Below are 21,353 nucleotides of genomic sequence, written 5' to 3'. Positions count from 1 at the left end.
TCTTTTAGAACTAAAGCCGCTAGAGTCCTGTGTGTATTTTTTAAATGTGAGTCGATCATTATTTCCCTTGGGAATTATCATAGTTAAGAGTGGGGAAAAATGAAATTAAATGAGGGCTAGCACCTTTCCTCATTCCCTCTTAAAGACACTAGTGAGATCAGCCATCCCTTGGGTTTACTTTTCTTACTTTGTTATCTGCAAGGGAAGCAATCTTTCCTACTAAATGCTAATTTCTAATGTGAGAAAACTTCATCTGCTCACTAATCCTTTATAATAATAGTACCTCACCAGTGCTTCACGTTTTCCATTTTATAAAGCACTTTACAATCTTCTCCCTCCTAGAACAAATCGACTTGGAGCAAAACCCAGATGGCAGGGGGCATCATGTCCTCTGGTGAGTCCCCACAGATCCCTGGACACCACATGTGTGCATGCAAGCTCAGTCCTGTCTGACTCTTTGGGACCCTGTGGACTGTAGCCCACCAGGTTCCCCTGTCCATGGGATTTCCCAGGCAAGAATACTGGAGTGGGTTGCCATTTCCTTCTCCAGGGGATCTTCCTGACCCAGGGATTGAACCCGTGTCTCCTGCATCTCCTGCAGTGGCAGGCAGATTCTTCACCACTGAGACACATGGGAAGCCCACTGTCAAGGAAGTCCCTATTCATTTTTTAAATGCGAGCAAGTTATTAGATGAGTTTTTTTTAACTTAACTCATTTAACCATAATTTACTTAAAAGTTATTGAAAACTTGCCTTCTGTTAGTCCTTCAGGATGGTTCAAAAAACAAGCTACTGAACAGAAATGGACTAACCCTTGCTGGGTCTTTGATCTGGAGTTATCTCTGAAAAATAACCTTTGAAAACAATCTCAATTTGTGATTAAGTATATTTACTAGGATAGGAATTTCCTGGCAGTAAGTGGTTAGGATCCCATGATTCCAGTGCAGGGAGCATGGGTTCAGTCCCTGGCAGGGGCATCACCTACCATCACTTAATAGCTGGACTTCAGATTTGATCTTAAGGGGTTTCCATGCCTGCTATGCCAGACAGACGCACCGTCTGCTGTGTGCATGGGCACAGTGAACGGTTCTTGAAGGGGCACCTAAAGATCTAAACGGCTTCCCTTGCCTCCCAAGCTGGCAGTGTATAGCAAAGAATTCTTGAAACTCTACTGGGAAAGGATTAAAGCTAAAAATGAACAACTCAATGCTTACTGCTGGTGTATGTCATACATCAATATCACGATGCAGTACACTTCTGTGTATTCGATTTTACAGGGGAGGATTTCAGTGAAAAGAGCTGAGGCTGTTCATGTCAAATATTGCTTATTAACAGTTGCAAGAGCTACTGATTGCTTTCAGACTATGGGTAATGTTTTACACAAGAGGATCCTCAACAAGCCTTTTCAAATACAAGCAATTATGAGGAAAAGCTTCTGTTTTGGCCCAGTTAATTTTCTATCCTGAAGCCATGCTCTGAATATATTAATTTAGGATTAGAAAGCGGAAGAACACTCTAAGGAACAAAGCTGCAGATTACACTTTTCTAGCTGCAAATGCCCTTAAATCTTTCTAGGGTTTTTACTCTATGTCCAGTCGCAAATAACTTTTTCCTGTAGACATTTTAATAGTAGTTATTCTTGCCTTTCTAACAAGCCATGATTCCCTCAATCTTTCCAAATTCCTGTCATGTTTTTGCAGGGCTTATTCTGACTTTTTCTAAAACACTTATAATTGACTAGTCATTAGCCATGTCTAAAAAGTTGGTATGGCTCACATTACTTCATCTCATAGCTTATGTGTTGGTCTTCTTCACTTGTCTTTTTTACCTATCAAATGTATGGAGTAAACCCAATGTAGGAGTGGAGAGTAAACTCCACCCACCCACCCCCGCCAACACACACACACATTCTCAGAGCCCAAAGAGCAGGGCTCTATCTTTGTCACCAACTAGCTGTGTACCCTTGAACAAGGTACTCAGCCTCGCTCTGATTCAGTTTCTCATCTGCAAAATCAGGGTATGAATAGTATGCATGCCATGGAGCTGCCTTGAGATGTAGAAGCGTTATTTAATGCAGAGCACCTACCCGAAGCCTGGCATATAACATCGGTGACTGGCATATATGCACACACACACTCGCTCCTGTCATTCAAATGTAAATCCTATTAGCACTTTATTAACAAGAATCAAATTTTAATTTTTCCCCTTATCTTTCCACAGTCAAATGATCATGAAATTGCATACTGACGATCCTCATTCCTTTAGGAGCCAAAATTCATTCAGTCAATGTATTTTATTATTAAAGTATTGAATTGTGTTTTGAACATTAATGTACAGTAATAATGTGTTAATTCTCAATTACTGACTGAAAAAATTGATTATTCACAACACTTCATTCCTGAATAAGTAAAAAAGAGACCAGAGGGATTTGTGGTAAAAATTGCTTCATTTGCCAATAAGAGATAGTTATGAGATTTTAAAATTATTCTTTCTTTCCTACCTAAGGATCAAAGCATATCACTTCTCTGCAGTGAATAAAAAAAGATAAACACCAAAGAATACACCTTGTAAAACTGCACTACGACAACCCACAGGTATAAATAAAGGCTTCAGAGATGATATCTGAATCCTATTAAAAGTTTATGTTAATCACTCTCATCACCATATTATATATATCCTCTGCTTTCATTTAAAAATAAAAGCCAAGATAATTTTAGTTGTAAAAGTTTGTAAAGTCGATGTTAAGTACTTTCTAAAGCAATGATCTACTTCTTTTGAGTGTCAATTTAAACTTGTATATGTCACCCTTACCAGTAAAGCAGTATAGTGTCTTCTAAAGCACATACAACACACAGAGGTACTCTAGCAGAAAAGTAATCTATCACTATTAGTCTCAGTTTTTGTTGGAAAATTAAAAAATGATTCGAGTCCCATTTTTCATATGTAAACATTAAAACTTACATATGTAAGTTCATATATAAACATTAAAAACATATGGGTGCTTTTTCTCTTCACTGAAACTCTTTCAAGATCAAGCTGAACAACTGAGACAAATCTAGGCATAGCATGAATGAAGTATCATGAAGTTGGGCAGCCTAGCCCTGTGGTTTTCTTTGGAGTCATGAACCAGAAACACAGATACAGGACTACAGGGTGTACTGAGAATTGACAAATGTTACAAACAAATTAAGGACTTTATAACTCTGTGACAAGCCAGCGAGACTTTGAGAGGAAGCGGAAAGGAGAGGCAGAGAGCTGTCTACTGGGGCTGAGAAACCACTAATGTTTCACAGTGTTTAGAGCCTGCTATAGCCCCATTTCTAAGTTTAAGTTATACTTGGCTCTAGAAAAATGATTTATGATTTGGCATTTCTAGAATAGTTCCTTTCTATGGCAGGTTTTATGAAAAGACTATTACTTATAGAAATTAAGGAACTTACAAGTGAGTAAGAAATTTTCAGTCAAAATCCAAATATTAATCTCCCTAGAAATACAGAGTAGGCAAAATATTGCTTAGCATATTTCAAACATTTATCAGTTCAGTTCAGTTCAGAAGTTCAGTCTGAGAAATAGTCAGACTCTTTGTGACCCTTTGGACTGCAGCACGCCAGGCTTCCCTGTCCACTGCCAATTCTCGGAGCTTACTCCAACTCATGTTAATGATAAATTTATCCTTATAAAAATTCTCCCAAATTAGAGAGCCAGGTTAGAGAGCCTTTTGCAGATGGAAAAACTGTGGCTTACTGTCTACATGCCTTGTGCGAACAAAGGAACAAAAAAGGATCCTTTTTCATGTTGTACAGAACTTAGAGATTTCTAGGTCTTACCCCATATCCACGCTCCTCTTTCCTTCAGTAACAGACCCCAGCTTAGACTACATTCACCATCCTTCCTTGTTAAGGGGTATGACCATGTGACTATGTTCTACCCAATGCAAAGAAAGTAGAATTGAAATGCTGAGTAGGATTTCCTGGAAGTCTTATTTTAAAGGAAGAAATGCATTTTTTCTTTGCCCTTTTCCTCCCTGCAGCCTTGAAAAGCCCATATAATCGCTGGATATTCAGTTGTTATTTGGTCAAGGGACAGAAGCTAGTGCTGAGGGATGTTGTAGCTATTGCTGAGTCACTAAGTGGCATCTGACTCTCTGAAATCCAAAAAAGGGCAATGCCAAAGGATTGGCTGAGGGATGATGGAGAGAAAGAAATGAGCCTGGGTTCCTTTTGACATCCTGAGGCTATCACCGTAGCTCTGGACCACCTCCCTCTGGCTTTCCTTTACATCTTTTTGTTTTGTTCAGTTGCTAAGGCATGTCTGACTCTTTGCTACCCCACAGACTGCAGCAGGCCAGGCTTCCCTGTCCTTCACTATCTTCCTGAGTTTGCTCAAACTCATGTCCATTGAGTCAGTGATGCTATCTAACCATCTCAACCTTTGCTTCCGTCTTCTCCTCTTGCCCTCAATCTTTCCCAGAATCAGGATCTTTTCCAATGAGTCGGCTCTTCGCATCAGGTGGCCAAAGTATTGGAGCTTCAGCATCAGTCCTTTCAATGAATATTCAGGGCTGATTTTCTTTAGGATTGATTGGTTTGATCTACTTGCTGTCCAAGGGACTCTCAAGAGTCTTCTCCAGCACCATAGCTCAAAAGCATCAATTCTTTGGTGCTCAGCCTTCTTTATGGTGCAACTCTCACATCCACACTTGACTACTGGAAAAACCAAAGCTTTGACTATACAGTCAGCAAAGCGATGCCTCTTCTATTGCATCAGAGAAAAAAAAAAATTTATCATGTTTGAGCCACTGTAATTTTGATTATTTTGGGTATATGAAACTGAACCCAATCCTAGTCCAAAAACAATCCTATCCAAATCAGCAAAGAAATCAGACTGTATTTCTACTGGGGAGTGCAACTTAACAAAATAAGACAGAAATTTAAGGTTCTAATTGTAACAACCATGTTACAATCATAGTTTCTCAAATAAACCACATATCATATGAAAAGAGTTTTACTGCATATGATAATAAATATTTAATAGACGTGAATGCTGAAGAAGGAAATAAAGTTTTAAAAAGTTTCTATAATTAGTGTTTCCCAAAGGAATGTTATTTTGGCAAAATTAATAACAAGAGGAAATAATAATATTTATAGAAATATGATCCTAAATTTGGTGACCAAAGTTAAAAATATACAATCCTCCTCAAAAGAATTACTTTTTGAAAGATAATAAGGCACAAAAGTAACACACAAAGCTACCCATTAGTATGTAAACACTGCTTTGAGACAGAACACAAAGTATTTTTATTGTGTTAAGATGCTCATGAATGTATTTTTGCTAATAAAAGTGCAGTTATGAATAGATGATAGTTGATAAAACATAATATGATATTATGATATTCTGTGGTTGAATCAGCTTTAGTTTCTCCCGCAACAAATTTTATGTTGTTCAGATGGAATATTTGCATAGGAAAGCATTTTACTTAGGAAAACACTGGAGGAGACAATCCATTCTATGTGGCAACAACGGCTTTATAGCAGTGCTTGATCAGGAGGCATTAGGAACCTTGCCTTGAAAGCCATTATCAAATTTATCTAGAAAATTTAATGCTACATCATAAAATAACCAACAACTGCAGAAATCCTTAACTGCTTACTATGCCAATTTGCCCCTGCTTTCAGGAGACAGCAATGAATATCATAGATACGGAAGGATAAAAGAGTTGAAGGACACAGGCAATTCAAAGAAAATGATGCCCAAAACTCCATATTGCCAGAAAAATTTTAAACAAACTTGCATTCTACTTTGGAGTAACTTTTTCTTTTTTCTATTTCCAAAGAAATTTTAACTTTGATTCTCAACCAGCTCTGCCAATAGTGAAGTTTTTCCTTAGGTTGTCAAACGATCAATTCAAACTTGAAATCAATCACCACTTCTTTTGCTCCTAAAGCAAGGTACCTTATGATATATAATAATATAAGCTCACCTGAAGGAGGTGAGTTACAGATTTATGTCATTCTTTTAACAATCAGTTACGGAATGAGATCCAGCCATCTGTCTCAGTTGTCCTGTTCTGTTCAAATCCTCATAATTTTAAATAAAGAAGAGCAATACTAATCAATAAGATTTATTTACCAATGACTTCACACCTGGAACACAGCATAGCTACTCAATAAATGACAGCTGTTGCTATAATGTCTCTCTTGAAACAAAATACTTTCATTTTATTGTCATCTTAACATTTCTTGTGTTAAGCTTCTAAATCCACAAAAATTGTAACACTATACTATAAAAAGGAGGGTCCAACATGTAGCTCAGATGGTAAAGAATCTGCCTGCAATGCAGGAGACCGGGTGTGACCGGGTTCGACCCGGGTTCTGGTTTGGGAAGATCCTCTGGAGAAGGGAAAGGCAATCCCTCCAGTATTCTTGCCTGGAAAATCCCATGGACAGAGGAGCCTGGCGGGCTATAGTCTGTGGGGTCTCAAAGAGTCAGACACAACGGAGCAACTAACAATAATACTATCTAGACCACTCCTTCTGTTTTATAAAATACTGACCTTAAACATCCCTGAGAGATTAAAATTTTACTCTGCCTTCCCATACTCAAGAGAAGGAACAGAATCACTTGCCATAACAGAGGATTACTAAGAGACTGCTACTATTAACAGTAAATTCCTCTACTAGAAAAGCTCTCAAAGTATGCTCTGAGAAAGACCATCACCATCTGCATCAGGACCATGGAGGCTTGTAAACTGCGGATTCCTGGGTCCTGCTCAAGAGTACTGAGGCAGAATCTTGCCGTGAGGCCTAAGAACCTGCATTTTTATGATAAGCACCATTGCCTTAAAATCAAATCCAAACCTCTTAAGCTAAAAACCTATTCCTCCTTGTCTGCTTTTCAGAATGCCTGGGAAACATGAAGTCTCTAAGCTGTGTTTCCTTCAAGATTAGAAAGCTGTCTTCCCTCTCTGCATTTGTAAGCTAGCTGCAGTTCAACTTTCCTTCTTTGGTTTCCCTCTTTCTCACTTTTTTGACATCTATGTACAGTTTCCCCCCAAACTTTCTCAACCTCTCAATGGCCAGCAAAACAGTGAATGCACATCAATGAGCAATGACTATAAGGGAGGATTAGTTCATGGAATCTATACTCTATACTGAGTTCCCGTATGGACACTTGTTATATGGTAACTTAAAAAAAAAAAAAAAAGACAATTTTGGACATGTTTTATTTTCCATGGGTAAATTCGCCTGTTTCATGCACTGCATTTTGGGAATCTTTCCAACTCTTCTCAGTGAAACTCCGTTTCTGAATTAACTATGTAACACTGAACATCAATTTTTCACCCAAGTATGAAAGCCACCCAAATTTGTGTCAGGCACGAATTCTAGGAATATGCTTACTCTGCTCTAAATTCTGGACACTGTTAAAGATCCAGAAGATACCAGGCTAGGCTGAGAGCACAGCCTTCTCCCCAGAAGCAATTACTCCTATGCAGATGCAGGAAGCACTTAAGGGTGTACCATTCAGCCAGGCAGCTCTCCTCTCCTACGCTTGAGCCAGCTCCCCGTCAGCACTTCATACCTGCCCAACCAGTGTAAACAGTGCTATCCCGAGGGTCTGCTGACTTCAGGCCTCTCTCCATTTGCTGAAGAAGCTCTCGAATCTTATTGTTCAAGCGTTGTGAGAACTCAGGAGTCAGCTGTAGATATTAAAGGGAAAACAAGTGTCAAAAAATATAGGCCACTTGGTGTCCTAGACTATAGGCTGTTAGAAATAGGAGGGTACTTCATTTCCTTTCAAGCTGCAGTTTTTTGCCTGAGAGAACAGGACAATTATTTTATTCTTAAACAACAAGGATGAATGAACAAAATGTAAAAGTGCTACTGTATTTTCTTACTCAAGTAACAAAATATTTTTAATGTAATTTAAATGTTTTACATACAAATTTTAATTAAATATTAGACTGCCAGTGATAAACAGGATCACAGTTATTTCCATTTACTAGGAATCATCTATTATTTAACTCAATATTTCTTTTTATAATAAAAACCATTTTATTAAACTAAGCATAAAACAGAAGATATTTGCTGTTTTCAAGCAATTGGATTTTTAGTATTCAGGCAGATGCAATGTTAATTCCCTAAAAAAATACTAATTGCTTCTGTTGTTTAAAAAGTGATGATAAATATTTATAAAAAATCCATTTAGAAAAAAATGTATAAACATTTTAAAAAAAACTGTAGAAGTAGCATAAGAAAAGCTAAATAAATTCACAGATATTAGGAGCCTTCAGCAGAGTGGAAAGAACATTGGATCAAAAACCCACATAAAAACCCATGCCCAGCACAGTGCCTGGCAGGCTACAGGCCTCACAAATATCGCTCAATGAATGAGCCAGGCTACATCCTTGTCTGCTATTAGCTGAGTGACCATGCTCAACCTGTAACTTCTTTATGCTTCAGCTGCCTTGTAAAGTCAGGATAATAACACCTGACCCACCAATGTCAAAGGTGCACTGAGGACCAAATGAGATCATGGGTCTCATATCCTTTGCATTCAGGGATTTAAATGCTGACATTTTTACTATTTTAAGCAATCCAATGGTCTATAAAAATATTTTGGATATAGACTGAAAACACACTAAGACTGGGGTGTGGGGTTGGTGACATCCATGTAAAGGACCACAGATGAAGGGCAAATGGTGAGGCTTACCAAAAAGTTATGTTATTTGTTCTAATAACTGAAAAACATTTAGGAAGTTCTGGATATGTTGAATCATTAAGTGTATTAAAAGGTCACTTTAATATATACCTCTATTTTTAGTAATCTGCTCTGATTCTCAGACTTGGACTTCACAAAGCATTAAAATAGTGAAATAATGTTGGGGAACATTACAAAGGTACAAACATTTCATCACATAAGGATGGTAAAAACATATGTAACAATGACCTGGAAGCATCATAACCTCATTTTTTTTAAAAAGGCATTTTTAAAAAATGTAGGAAGGCAGTAGGAAAAAAATGTAGGAAAGAAAAATGTAGGAAAGGCAGTATCAAAATTATTAGTGGTAATAAAAGACATTAAATTTTACTGATACTTTGAAGACTACCTCTGATAAGGCAAATTAGATGATCAACCATACCTGGGTTATTTATTCTAAAGCATCACTATGATCTGCATCACTATGATCCCTTATTTCACACTCTGAAGAAGAAACCACATTGACGGACACATTCCCATCATTTAACAATGTCTGCCAAGACGTTAAGATTTCAACAAGCCTTAAAAACACATTTAGTAAGATAAAATATACTTCAGTATTAATATAAAAGGCCTATAAATCTTAACTAGATAGAAGAGTGCATCTACATAAGAACATGTCATATTCTGTTCGTAGATCATGGATAATTTATCATCTTGCCTGACCTTACTGTAAGCGACCAAGAATAATGAGAATGCCTCAGCCTCAAGAAGGGACGTTACCTTCCATTTGGCACATAATTGCATTTAATAAAAGCGACCTGCCTAAGAATATTGATTGCTTGTGGCAGACCAAAAAATTATTCAAACCTAGCAAAAATATGCAGAGTTTCTAAAAGCCCTTTTTCAATAGATGCCAGAAAACAGAGCAGTTCCTTATTGAAATATTTGCATTAACAAATTAAGGAGGACAGATCTCCAGGGTCTGTTTCTTAGTGTTCAACATTAAACAATTTTAGGAGTGGGAAGCGGATTGTCCAAAAACCATGTGTCAGGCAATAAATTACACTTATTATTTTGGTGCCAGAGTTCAAATTTATGAGTATTGTTATTTTTCTCCCTTAGATACAGACTTAAAATTTGTAATTAGCATTTACTTTATAAGCAGCCTAAACAGCGAGCTACGTTCCATTGAAGGCTTCTGTCATTAGGATCTATACTCAACTGTTCTCTTTGCCAAGAAACATGAAGCTGCAGATCTTCCTCCAAAAAGACAAGACAAGACAAATGCTTCAGCTTCAAGATCTGCAGAGCTAGGCAGAACCCAGGTCCAAAAAGCCAAAAGGAAGCCATCTGGCTTCAAGGTAGTGATTAGAGGCCTTGTTTCGGCAGTTCAATTCTGGTCTTAAAAGAATCATATTAATTCCAGCTCTATATACACTTAGGCAGCCTTCTATCTTACAACTCTCTGCCATCTCTTCCATTCCTCCTACTTGCACTACCCAAGTTAAACTACAATGCTTAGTGTTTTAAAGAATCAACAGAATTACTGAAAGTTCACTTGGGGCAGATATGGAATCTCTAAGGCCCTTCAATCACAAGCAAAATGCTTTCTGTATGGCTGATGAGCCTAGAAGAAATTAGCTGGTAAAATTTAAAAATGTGTGCACATTTAAAGAGATCACTCTTCCCACCTAACACTTAACACTTCCCACCCAACACTTTCTCGACTAGGTGTATATCCTCTTAACAATTATGTTCACAGGCATGAGAAAACACAGGCCTCTGGAATCTCAAGCCCAGGTTCTCTTTGTAACCCTACGGTGACTTGTGAGGTGCCCATCAGTTTAACTGACCACTTTCACGTATTCATTCATTTATTTATTTTCCAGTCGTGGGGCTGAGTGGAAATGGGACAAAGATTTCAAGCCTGTGTCCCAAACCTCTCTTAGCAGCTGCAGATTAAAGATGTCTTCATTGCATTCTGGTTTACCCTCGTCCTTATCCTGCCGGTACTCCTGTTCAATGAGAAAACAGTAACACTGCCCATGTGAAAAGCCAGCACGATTTCTCACCTCTCTTTAAAAACAAACCAAAAATGATTAAAAAAAAAAAAAAAAAAAAAAGCAAGATTACACAGTAAATGGCAGAGCTGCCAATTTTGATAATTTAAATATCAATGGCTGAAGTTATTTCAATGATCAATTACTATTACAAATATTATCAACAACTTCTTATATAAGTTCAACATGTTAGAGCTCAAGCTATTTTCATATGTACTTTATATATTTGAAGTATTTTATATGTTTATACTGAAATTATGTATTTTTTAAAAAAGGGATGGTCATCCCTTTCTTTCAGGCAAAATCGAACTACTTTCCAAACACTGCGGTTTGGAGGTAGGGGTGGAGGCAGAAATTTCCCAAACTCACCCTCCCAGCAGAATCAAAGTAGCCTTCGGCCAGGGATTTGTTATAATCGGCATAAGGATTCGGGAAGGCCCTTTGCGCCATCATGCCAGAAACGAGCCTGCAGAACAGGGGAAAAAGAGAATCTACGTTGAGATACGGGCCAAGGCCGCGTTCCGAAGGCGGCGGCCAGCGCCCGGGGAACACCTTCCTTCCAGTCCCTCGGCCACTGCGCGGTCCTGGCGGTTCGAGTGGACCCCTGGCCCCCCGCGGCCCAGCCGTCAGGGTGTGGCACCTCCGCAAAAGGGCTGCCAGGGCTCCTAACCCACCGCGACGAAGGGGGTCCGTTCTGCACCCCACGTTCACACTCTTGCGATTTTAAGCAACTACCCGTCCAAGGTCCCAAAGCCCCGTTCGGTCTCTGGCCACTCACCCCGCCGCCTCCGGACAAAACTGAAGCGACGCTTTCACTGCCCACTTCCTGCCAGCTGGACCAATCAGAGCCTTCGCTACTCCGGAGGCCCGCCCCCTTCTCATTTTCAGTTGTTAAAGAGACAGAAGCGTTGTTTCTAAAGGGTGGGACAGGTGATTTAATTCTTGGAGAGCTGGAGATAGAACAGATCTTAGAGTAATGTGCAACTGTCGGCAATGTTTCCTACCTTTATTCTCCTTTAAATTAAAAAAAAAAATCAGGTAAACTAATTTAAGTCCAGATGATTCTCAAGAATTCATTTTTTTTTTTTTTTTAATTTGGAGAAGAAAACTTTGAGATCTAAACACATTCATAGTCCTACTGCTAGGACTGAAGGACTGAATAAAATTGAGGAGGATTATGTCTCTCCAGAGATTTGCCAAGCTTTTTTTTTCTTAAACAAAAAATGTAATAAAACACCATCATCACTCTTAGTGACAAAGATCTTTGGAGATAATTTATGATAATTTAACCTAAGAGGCACCCAGTCAATGTGAGTGGCCAACGGCAAGGTGTCACATGGCAGCTGCTAAAACTTCAAGGAAAATAACATGAAAGCACAAATCACAGCTCTTAAGAACTTTAATCTGCTCCTTTAGTTTAAATTAGACCATAATACTGTATACCCAAGCCCTTTAAAAAGATAACAATGTCCAACAGAGCAAGACGTAACATTCAATTTCAATGCTTAACAGTCTCTAGTATTTGAAAAATTTTGCTTTCATTTAAATCCCACCTGGTACACATTAGGCCCATTCTGTTGCTCAGAGAATTCTGAATTTCAGTTAAATGATCAAAAACGGTCACTTTCTCTTCTCTTTCCTTCCTCATGTTCCAATGAAGGTCCCTGGCCCCAAACCTCTTGTGGAAGTTCAATCCCCAGCCCACCCCCACCGTGGCCTAAGCTTGTTCCTCTGTGGCTGTCATCCCAAAGTCTCCTGCCCTTGCTCTGGCTCAGCTTGTTCTTTTGAACCACTGCCCTACTAGGACACTTGTTAGCTCCTTCATCAAATTCATGAAAATTTAGTAGAAGAACCTCAGTGAATCTTAAATTGGAACTCTTCTTATTGTAATAGATGGGTATGTGGAGGAGCAACTCGTAAGAGGAAAGAAATGGAGTGAGAGCCATTTTCAATTATTTTTCTTTAATTATTTAAGGCTTACTATCAGTTTATCCTATTCACAGTCTTTGAGCAGTTAAAATCAGAGTGATATTTATTTATACTCATGACTACTAGAGGAGTCAGGCTTCCCAGGTGACTCAGTGGCAAAGAATCCACCTGCCAATGCAGGAGACTGGGAATCTATCTCTGGGTCAGGAAGAGTCCCCTGGAGAAGGAAATGGCAACCCACCAGTATTCTTGCCTGGGAAATCCCATGGACAGAGGAGCCTCGTGAGCCCCAGATCATGGGGTTGCAAAAGAGTCAGACACAACTTAGCTACTGAGAAGAAGGAAGGCATCATAAAACAGTAGATTGAGCTTGAGCAGAAATGTAAGAAGAGTGGAAGGAGGATGCAGGGAGAGATGGCAGAAGAGGAAGATGGGAAAGAAGAAAGAAACATTTTAGTCAGCTTGAAAGGCAGCCTCTCAACCAAAGAAGGGAATAAATAATGTGGTGAGATAGTGTAGGGGCCCTCATGCTCACACTATTGACATTTTGGAAGGGATGACTCTTTGCTGTGGAAGCTATCCTGTTCACTGTAGTGTATTTAGCAGCATCCCTGGCCCCTACCCGTTAGATGACCGTAGTACCTTGTCCCCGAGTGGTGATAACTAACAATGCTTTCAGACTTTGCCAAATGCCAAGTATCCTGGGGAAAAGGAAGTACAAAATTGACTCTGGTTGTAAACCACTGAAATGCATGAAAGACCATGTTCTATTTCAATTTTTCCCTTAATTCCCTTTTCTCACTCATTTTTCTCCTTCAGGAGGCAATCATAACATTATGTTTACTTTAGATAATATTTGGAAAATATGTCATGGGTTGTGTAGGTGTGCATTTTTAATAAGTGGAGTAGTGCTATAAATAACAACTTGTGCTTTATATCTATTCATGTTGCTCTTGGTTGTTTTAGATACTTGTATACTTAATCTTTTTATGATATGTCTCCAACTCATCTTACTTATCCTTCCCCTCAAGGATAGGCATTGATTCTAACTTCCATATGGCAAATAATACAGCCAGGAATATCCGAGTACTTGTGCTTAAAAGGATCTGGTTGTGATTTTTTTCTGAGATATGTACCATAAATGGATTTCTAGATCATAGGATGTCTTCATATTTAATTTTCACAGTACTGTTAGATTGCTCTCCAGAACTAATGGACAAGTTTATATTCCCTCCAACAGTACCTAATAGCTTCTGACATTCCCATGGCCTCTCCAACACTTGATATTATCTAGTATTCTGTTTTTTTGCAATTCCAATGGCAATGTGGAATCTCATTGATTGTTAAACTTTCAGTATTTTTATTGCTAATAGTGTTGAGTTCTTTGTATACTTGTTAGACAATCTGTCCTTTCCCTAAGATTTACCTACGTACATATTTTACCCATTTTTCTTTGGGCATTGTATTATTTTTTTATTGATTAACAGCAGTTGTTTTTTGCTTTTGTTTTTTTGATGGAGGGAGAGTTTATTCCAGTTATTAATCTCCTTTGGCTTTAGCTGTTACAGATATCTTCTCATCTGTTAACTTTTTCTAAGATTTTCTCCATTGAACCACAATTCTTCATTTTGATGAAGGTAAACCAATTCAACTTTAACACTGTAATTTCAGGATTAACTTCATGCTCAAAAAGTCTTTATCCATTCCTAAGTTTCAAAGGTGACTTACATTTTATTTTATTAGCTTTTTACTGTTTTTTTTTTCTTTTTAGGTTTTTACTTTAATGTTTAGGTCTTTAATCTATCTGGAGTTCAGTTATGAATATAGTATAAAGCCTGGGTCCAAAATTATTTTGGAAGGGTGTAGAATTGTTTTGAAAGTTAAGATATAGTCAAAGCAGGACAAGTTCTCTCTTTGTTAATCAGAAAAAAACCAAAGATTGGAATGACCAGAAATCAAATAGAACTCATTTGTCTTGTTTTAGAAGCAACCCAAAGAATTTCCCCTTGGTTCTGACATAGTTGTATAAGCCTTCTGGGGTGGCCATAACAGAGTACAATCAGACAGATTGGTTTAAACAGCAGAAATTATCATCTCAGAGTTCTGAGGTTGGAAAGCCAAGATAATGTTCCAGCAGGCTTGATCTCTCCTGAATCCTCTCTCCTTCCTGGCACATGGTTGTTTTCTCCTGTGTCTTAACATGGTCTTCTCTCTGTAAGTGTCTGCGAACTAATCTGCTCTTGTTATAAGGACACCAGTCATATTGGATTAGGGCCCACCCCATGACCTCATTTCACCTTATTTCCTTGAAAAGCCTATGTCTCCAAATTTAGCCATGTGCTTAGGTGCTGGGAGTCAGGGATTCAACAAATGAATTTGGAACACAATTCAACCCATAATAGTGCTTATGTTTTCATATATGGCAATAGTGTCTGCATACATCTGTGGTTAATACCAGTTTGGTTGTTGATTATTGTTCAAAGACCATTCACTTTTGATAAATTTAGATTTTTTGAAAAAACAATTAGAGTGTTCTTTCTCTTAATTTGTGAATCTGTTTTGTGTGGACCCTTAGGAAACAGTTATTGTATTATTTCCTTTAAAAAAGAATACCTCTAGAAATCTAGGAAATTATATTAAACTTCCTTGAGAAAACATGTATCATTAGTGAGCTCCTTAGTTCTCTTCTAAGATCTTAATTTCAAAATGCTATGATGTGTATTAGGGTGAACACTAAGTTACAGTTATAAAGAGGCTCAAAAGCACAATCACTGACATAAATAGAAATTTAGTTTTCTCTTATTTGAGCGTAGCTTTGCTCAGTGTAGCCGTTTATGATCTTAGGTTCCTTCCATCTTGTTTTTTTTTCCTCCATTAATGAGCCATCCTCATCTGCAGGATCCATGCTGGCCATAGGCATGTCTCTTCAAGGTTGTGGGAGGGTCAGGAAAACAGAGAAGTACCCATCTGATGCCTTCACCCTCAGCAGGAAGTGGAACCAATCACTTCCCACAGTATTCCATCTGTGAGAATCCAGGCACATGGCTACCTCCAGCTGCCTGGGTGGTTTGGGATGAAGTCCTTTGCTGAGCTGCTTAATGCCCACCTAGAATAAAAGAAAGGGAAGACCCGCTGTGGTGGACAGTTGATCTCCAATGCAGAATGGAAATTCTAGTTATTGATACTCTGTGTCTCCCATCAAAGGGGCAACATGCTTAAATTTCTGTGGTGTTCTCTTTTCCTCTGACCTCCTAGCAACCACATCATCTGTGGTTCCTCCTGCATATTCCCTTGAACTTTCTGGGTCATTGACTGGGTCACTGACTTATGATAGAAGACAGATTGTAAGACTCCATATCTTTTTTTTTTTCTAGAAAATTCTCCCCTTTCAAAACAAAACAGATTGAAACATATGCACAAAATCAGGCAAAAGGCTATGATTTTTTTTTCACTTTTCACCTAAGTATTATCTTTTCTGTGAAGAGTACCCTATTTTAACTTCAGCTCAAAGAAGTATAAAGCAAGTGTTATCTAAGTTTGAGTTTAATATCACTATGCTATTGGTTTAACATCCATCTGGGACTGTGTAATATTAAAACAATTTTCTATTTTGTTTACAGTACAGAATTCATGGATTGACAGGAACTATATTGCCAGAGGAGGAAACAAGAACATAAACAGTCATACACCACACACACTAAGGTACACTTTTAATTTCCCAGAGACAGTATTTCCTAAGGTACTGGTAGCATTTCCTCCCTCCCTTGTCAGGAGTGTTGTCAGTGTGCTGTCAGATTCCTTTCTCTAAGTGTACCTGCTGGGTGAGAACCAATATTATGTGAGACAGGTGTGCTGGGGTTTCCTTGCGAGATTAAAGACTGTGTATAGAAAGTTGATAAAAAAAGTATAGAAAGTTGATAAAAAAAAAAGTACAAACATTTAAACTGTCTTTTCCTCTCTATACTTCACATTTGAGAAGGGATCTTGATCAACTGTGTTAGTTCATGTCTTTACAAGCAAAATAAAAAAAGAGGTTTTCTCTGTTATTGTTGGACCCCTGCTGCTGCTGCTGCTGCTAAGTCACTTCAGTCGTGTCCGACTCTGTGCGACCCCATAGACGGCAGCCCACCAGGCTCCCCCGTCCCTGGGATTCTCCAGGCAAGAACACTGGAGTGGGTGTTGAACCCCCTACTGGTTGTTAAAATTATGCAGATCTCCATTTTCTATATGCTTAATATGCATAAGGAAGGTAGAAATGAGCAGCCTTCTCATGACAACGAATCATTAATCAGGTGGTTTATATTTGCTTCCATCCTCACTCAAGCATGTAAAACTCACCTATGGAATGAAATGATTTATTACCAAAGCCTTGGAAAATGTTGTCCCATTTCAAGGTGTTCTTTTGGCATCTCTGGCAGTCCTGCTTCCCAACAGAGAGACACTCTGGTTCATCCAGTCCTTCATTTTAAGCTCCAGAATTGCCTCACAGCGGGTACTTTTCAATCATTTGAAAGAGAAGCTTCAAAATTTCCCAACTTGCCTGGTAGCCACGTTATTTGTACTTCATCTTTCCTTTGTATTTGCCATAAGAGGTGACAGTTCAGATGGATCAGGGAGTAACTAGTTTATAAAAAGAGATGAGAGAAACTGCTACTTCAGGGTATATGAGCTTTGCTATACAACTTAACAGATTTAGAAGGAAACTTCAAGAATTCAGCTGGGTGCACCTGAAACTATCACAACATTGTTAATCAGCTATAATCCAATTGAAAATAAAAAGTAAAAAACAGTTCAGCTGACTTGTCCTGCCACTGCCACGTGGGGTTATCTGGAACTGACCACATTGCTGGTCAACCAGTGGCTTTGGTGCAGAGAAGAGCTGAAGACCCGGGATGGGCTGGCTCCTTCACCACTGTTACAACATCTGGGTTGAACCTTGAAGCCTAGAAGCTGCCCTTTGGAAGTGGCTGAGAAAGCCGGGAGCAAATTCTTAGGCTGATTTCCCAGCCCTGAGGGACAGGCCTTGGAACCTAAGGAGTGACTTTTCCCCCAGGTAATTGCAAGTTCTAAAGCAATTGACACATTATGTCACCTCGGAACTTATTAAAAATGCAGCTTTTCTAACTTCACTGCCAGAGATTGATTCAGGAGTTTGGGGTTGAATCTGCATTTTTATTTATTATTATTTTTTTTCCATTTATTTTTATTAGTTGGAGGCTAATTACTTTACAATACTGTAGTGGTTTTTGCCATACATTGACATGAATCAGCCATGGATTTACATGTGTTCCCCATCCCGATCCCCCCTCCCACCTCCCTCTCCACCTGATCCCTCTGGGTCTTCCCAGTGCACCAGCCCCGAGCACTTGTCTCATGCATCCAACCTGGGCTGGTGATCTGTTTCACCCTTGATAATATACATGTTTTGATGCTGTTCTCTCGAAACATCCCACCCTCGCCTTCTCCCACAGAGTCCAAAAGTCTGTTCTGTACATCTGTGTCTCTTTTTCTGTTTTGCATATAAGGTTATCATTACCATCTTTCTAAATTCCATATATATGCGTTAGTATACTGTAATGGTCTTTATCTTTCTGGCTTATTTCACTCTGTATAATGGGTTCCAGTTTCATCCATCTCATTAGAACTGATTCAAATGATTTCTTTATAATGGCTGAGTAATATTCCATGGTGTATATGTACCACAGCTTCCTTATCTATTCGTCTGCTGATGGACATCTAGGTTGCTTCCATGTCCTAGCTATTATAAACAGTGCTGCGATGAACATTGGGGTACACGTGTCTCTTTCAGATCTGGTTTCCTCGGTGTGTATGCCCAGAAGTGGGATTGCTGGGTCATATGGCAGTTCTATTTCCAGTTTTTAAAGAAATCTCCACACTGTTTTCCATAGCGGCTGTACTAGTTTGCGTTCCCACCAACAGTGTAAGAGGGTCCCCTTTTCTCCACACCCTCTCCAGCATTTATTGCTTGTAGACTTGTGGATAGCAGCCATCCTGACTGGTGTGTAATGGTACCTCATTGTGGTTTTGATTTGCATTTCTCTGATAATGAGTGATGTTGAGCATCTTTTCATGTGTTTGTTAGCCATCTGTATGTCTTCTTTGGAGAAATGTCTGTTTAGTTCTTTGGCCCATTTTTTGATTGGGTCATTTATTTTTCTGGAATTGAGCTGCAGGAGTTGCTTGTATATTTTTGAGATTAATCCTTTGTCTGTTGCTTCATTTGCTATTATTTTCTCCCAATCTGAGGGCTGTCTTTTCACCTTGCTTATGGTTTCAGAACGAGTTCTTGATAGGATTCTCTTGCAGAATAAAATTTGAAAAATGCTGGAAAGAAAGAGAAGGAGGAAGAATATAAAAACTATGGTTCTAAATGGTAACAAGTAGACTGAAATTTTGTGAGTTATCATATTCTCCAATTTATATTCAATATGTCATAATGCTAAAGTATTTCCTGGGGCTATTGCTAAAAAATAGAAAAACAACCCCACCTAACCCCCTTAGAAAATAAAATAGGAAAAAGAAATGTCCATTCACTCTAACCTATACAAACTGCACTTACAGGGAGCTATTTCACCCTAGAACTTTCCAGATCACAACTTCTTTTGACAGCCAATTAGGATTTTAAATATCCTTGATGGTGTTAGTGGTAAAGAATCTTTCTGCTAATGCAGTAGACACAGGTTTGATCCCTGGGTCAAGATGATACCCTGGAGGAGGAAATGGCAACCCACTCCAGTATTCTTGCCTAGAGGGTCCCATGGACAGAGGAGCCTGGTGGGCTACAGTCCATGAGGTCACAAAGAGTCAGATATAACTGAGCAACTGGGTACACACACATATTTCCAGGAGTTCTTTCTTATGTCTAACCTACCTATTTCTGTTTTTTTTTTTAATTTTCAGAGTTTATTTATTTATTTTTTCATTTATTTTTATTAGTTGGAGGCTAATTACTTTACAATACTGTAGTGGTTTTTGCCGTACATTGACATGAATCAGCCATGGATTTACATGTATTCCCCTTCCCGATCCCCCCTCCCACCTCTCTCTCCACCCAATTCCTCTGGGTCTTCCCAGTGCACCAGCCCCGAGCACTTGTCTCATGCATCCAACCTGGCCTGGTGATCTGTTTCACCCTTGATGATATACATGTTTCAATGCTGTTCTCTCTAAACATCCCACCCTCGCCTTCTCCCACGGAGTCCAAAAGTCTGTTCTGTACATCTGTGTCTCTTTTTCTGTTTTGCATATAAGGTTATCATTACCATCTTTCTAAATTCCATATATATGCGTTAGTATACTGTAATGGTCTTTATCTTTCTGGCTTACTTCACTCTGTATAATGGGCTCCAGTTTCATCCATCTCATTAGAACTGATTCAAATGAATTCTTTATAATGGCTGAGTAATATTCCATGGTGTATATGTACCACAGCTTCCTTATCCATTCGTCTGCTGATGGGCAACTCCTGCAGCTCAATTCCAGAAAAATAAATGACCCAATCAAAAAATGGGCCAAAGAGCTAAACAGACATTTCACCAAAGAAGACATACAGATGGCTAACAAACACATGAAAAGATGCTCAACATCACTCACTATCAGAGAAATCCAATCAAAACCACAATGAGGTACCATTTCACGCCAGTCAGGATGACTGCTATCCAAAAGTCTACAAGCAATAAATGCTGGAGAGGGTGTGGAGAAAAGGGGACCCTCTTACACTGTTGGTGGGAACGCAAACTAGTACAGCCGCTATGGAAAACAGTGTGGAGATTTCTTTAAAAACTGGAAATAGAACTGCCATATGACCCAGCAATCCCACTTCTGGGCATACACACCGAGGAAACCATATCTGAAAGAGACACGTGTACCCCAATGTTCATCGCAGCACTGTTTATAATAGCTAGGACATGGAAGCAACCTAGATGCTAACCTACCTATTTCTTAACCAGAAGTTTAAACATCTTTTGAGCAAGATAGAGAACAACTTGTCAGGACAAGTCTTTTTGAAACTTTAGCTTGCTTTTCTTCAGGCAGTGTTTTACATAATTGCATTTTACATCTTTTCATACTGGGGCTAACTAAGAGCTCTTTAATAAAGCCCTGACTCATCCAGCTGGGAACCAGGCAGATAGTGCTGAAGGGAGCAGGAGGTTGCTGCCACTCATAAACCTGCTGGAGCATTTGGTGTTTCTGATGGGGCTATAAAGAGGCCAAGGAAGAGAGAGACTGGTCCACAGTCCCATTCTAATAATAATATCTACTGTATACAAAGCCTTTATACTGTGTGCTGTGAACTTTACTGGGCTTCCCTGGCAACTCAGATGGTAAAGTATCTGCCTGCAATGCAGGAGACCCGGGTTTGATCCCTGGATCAGGAAGATACCCTGGAGAAAGAAATAGCGACCCGGTAATTCTTGGGGCTTCCCTTGAGTTTCCTTTGATACTTGCAACAGTCTTGTGAGTTGTCACTACTATTAATGTCCTGCTTTTGCAAATGAGGCAAGTGAAACTTACAAAGTGAAGACACTTTCCCAAGGCCACCATGGAGCAAGAGGTGGCCCTAGATCTTCCAAATGGACAGCAGTATGCTCCCACATGATCCCTGTCCCTGGACTCAGGCAGCTCCAGCCCTCAGAGCTTCTA

The 21,353-nt window shown here is 39.1% G+C and overlaps 1 protein-coding gene across 3 annotated transcripts in view; it reads right to left on the bottom strand.

Moving 5' to 3' along the window:
- Positions 1–11,583, bottom strand: part of LANCL1 (LanC like 1) — a 47,564-nt gene extending 35,981 nt beyond the window's left edge. The window contains exons 1-3 of one of the 3 annotated variants that reach the window (XM_043910160.1): positions 11,539–11,583; positions 11,130–11,226; positions 7,579–7,696 (exon numbers count right to left, since the gene is read on the bottom strand). In XM_043910160.1, the coding sequence (XP_043766095.1) occupies positions 7,579–7,696; positions 11,130–11,213 (202 nt within the window). In that variant the 5' untranslated portion in view covers positions 11,214–11,226; positions 11,539–11,583. Of the gene's footprint in view, positions 1–7,578; positions 7,697–11,129; positions 11,227–11,400 lie in introns of all 3 variants that reach the window. The other 2 variants (XM_043910161.1, XM_043910162.1) reach the window with 2 other exon arrangements.
- Between the last annotated feature and the right edge of the window lie 9,770 nt (positions 11,584–21,353).

Source organism: Cervus elaphus, chromosome 8 (assembly GCF_910594005.1).
Source record: "Cervus elaphus chromosome 8, mCerEla1.1, whole genome shotgun sequence".
NCBI classification, from domain to species: domain Eukaryota; kingdom Metazoa; phylum Chordata; class Mammalia; order Artiodactyla; family Cervidae; genus Cervus; species Cervus elaphus.
Note: the sequence above shows the minus strand (reverse complement) of the source record. Positions and strands in the feature narration are given on the sequence as shown.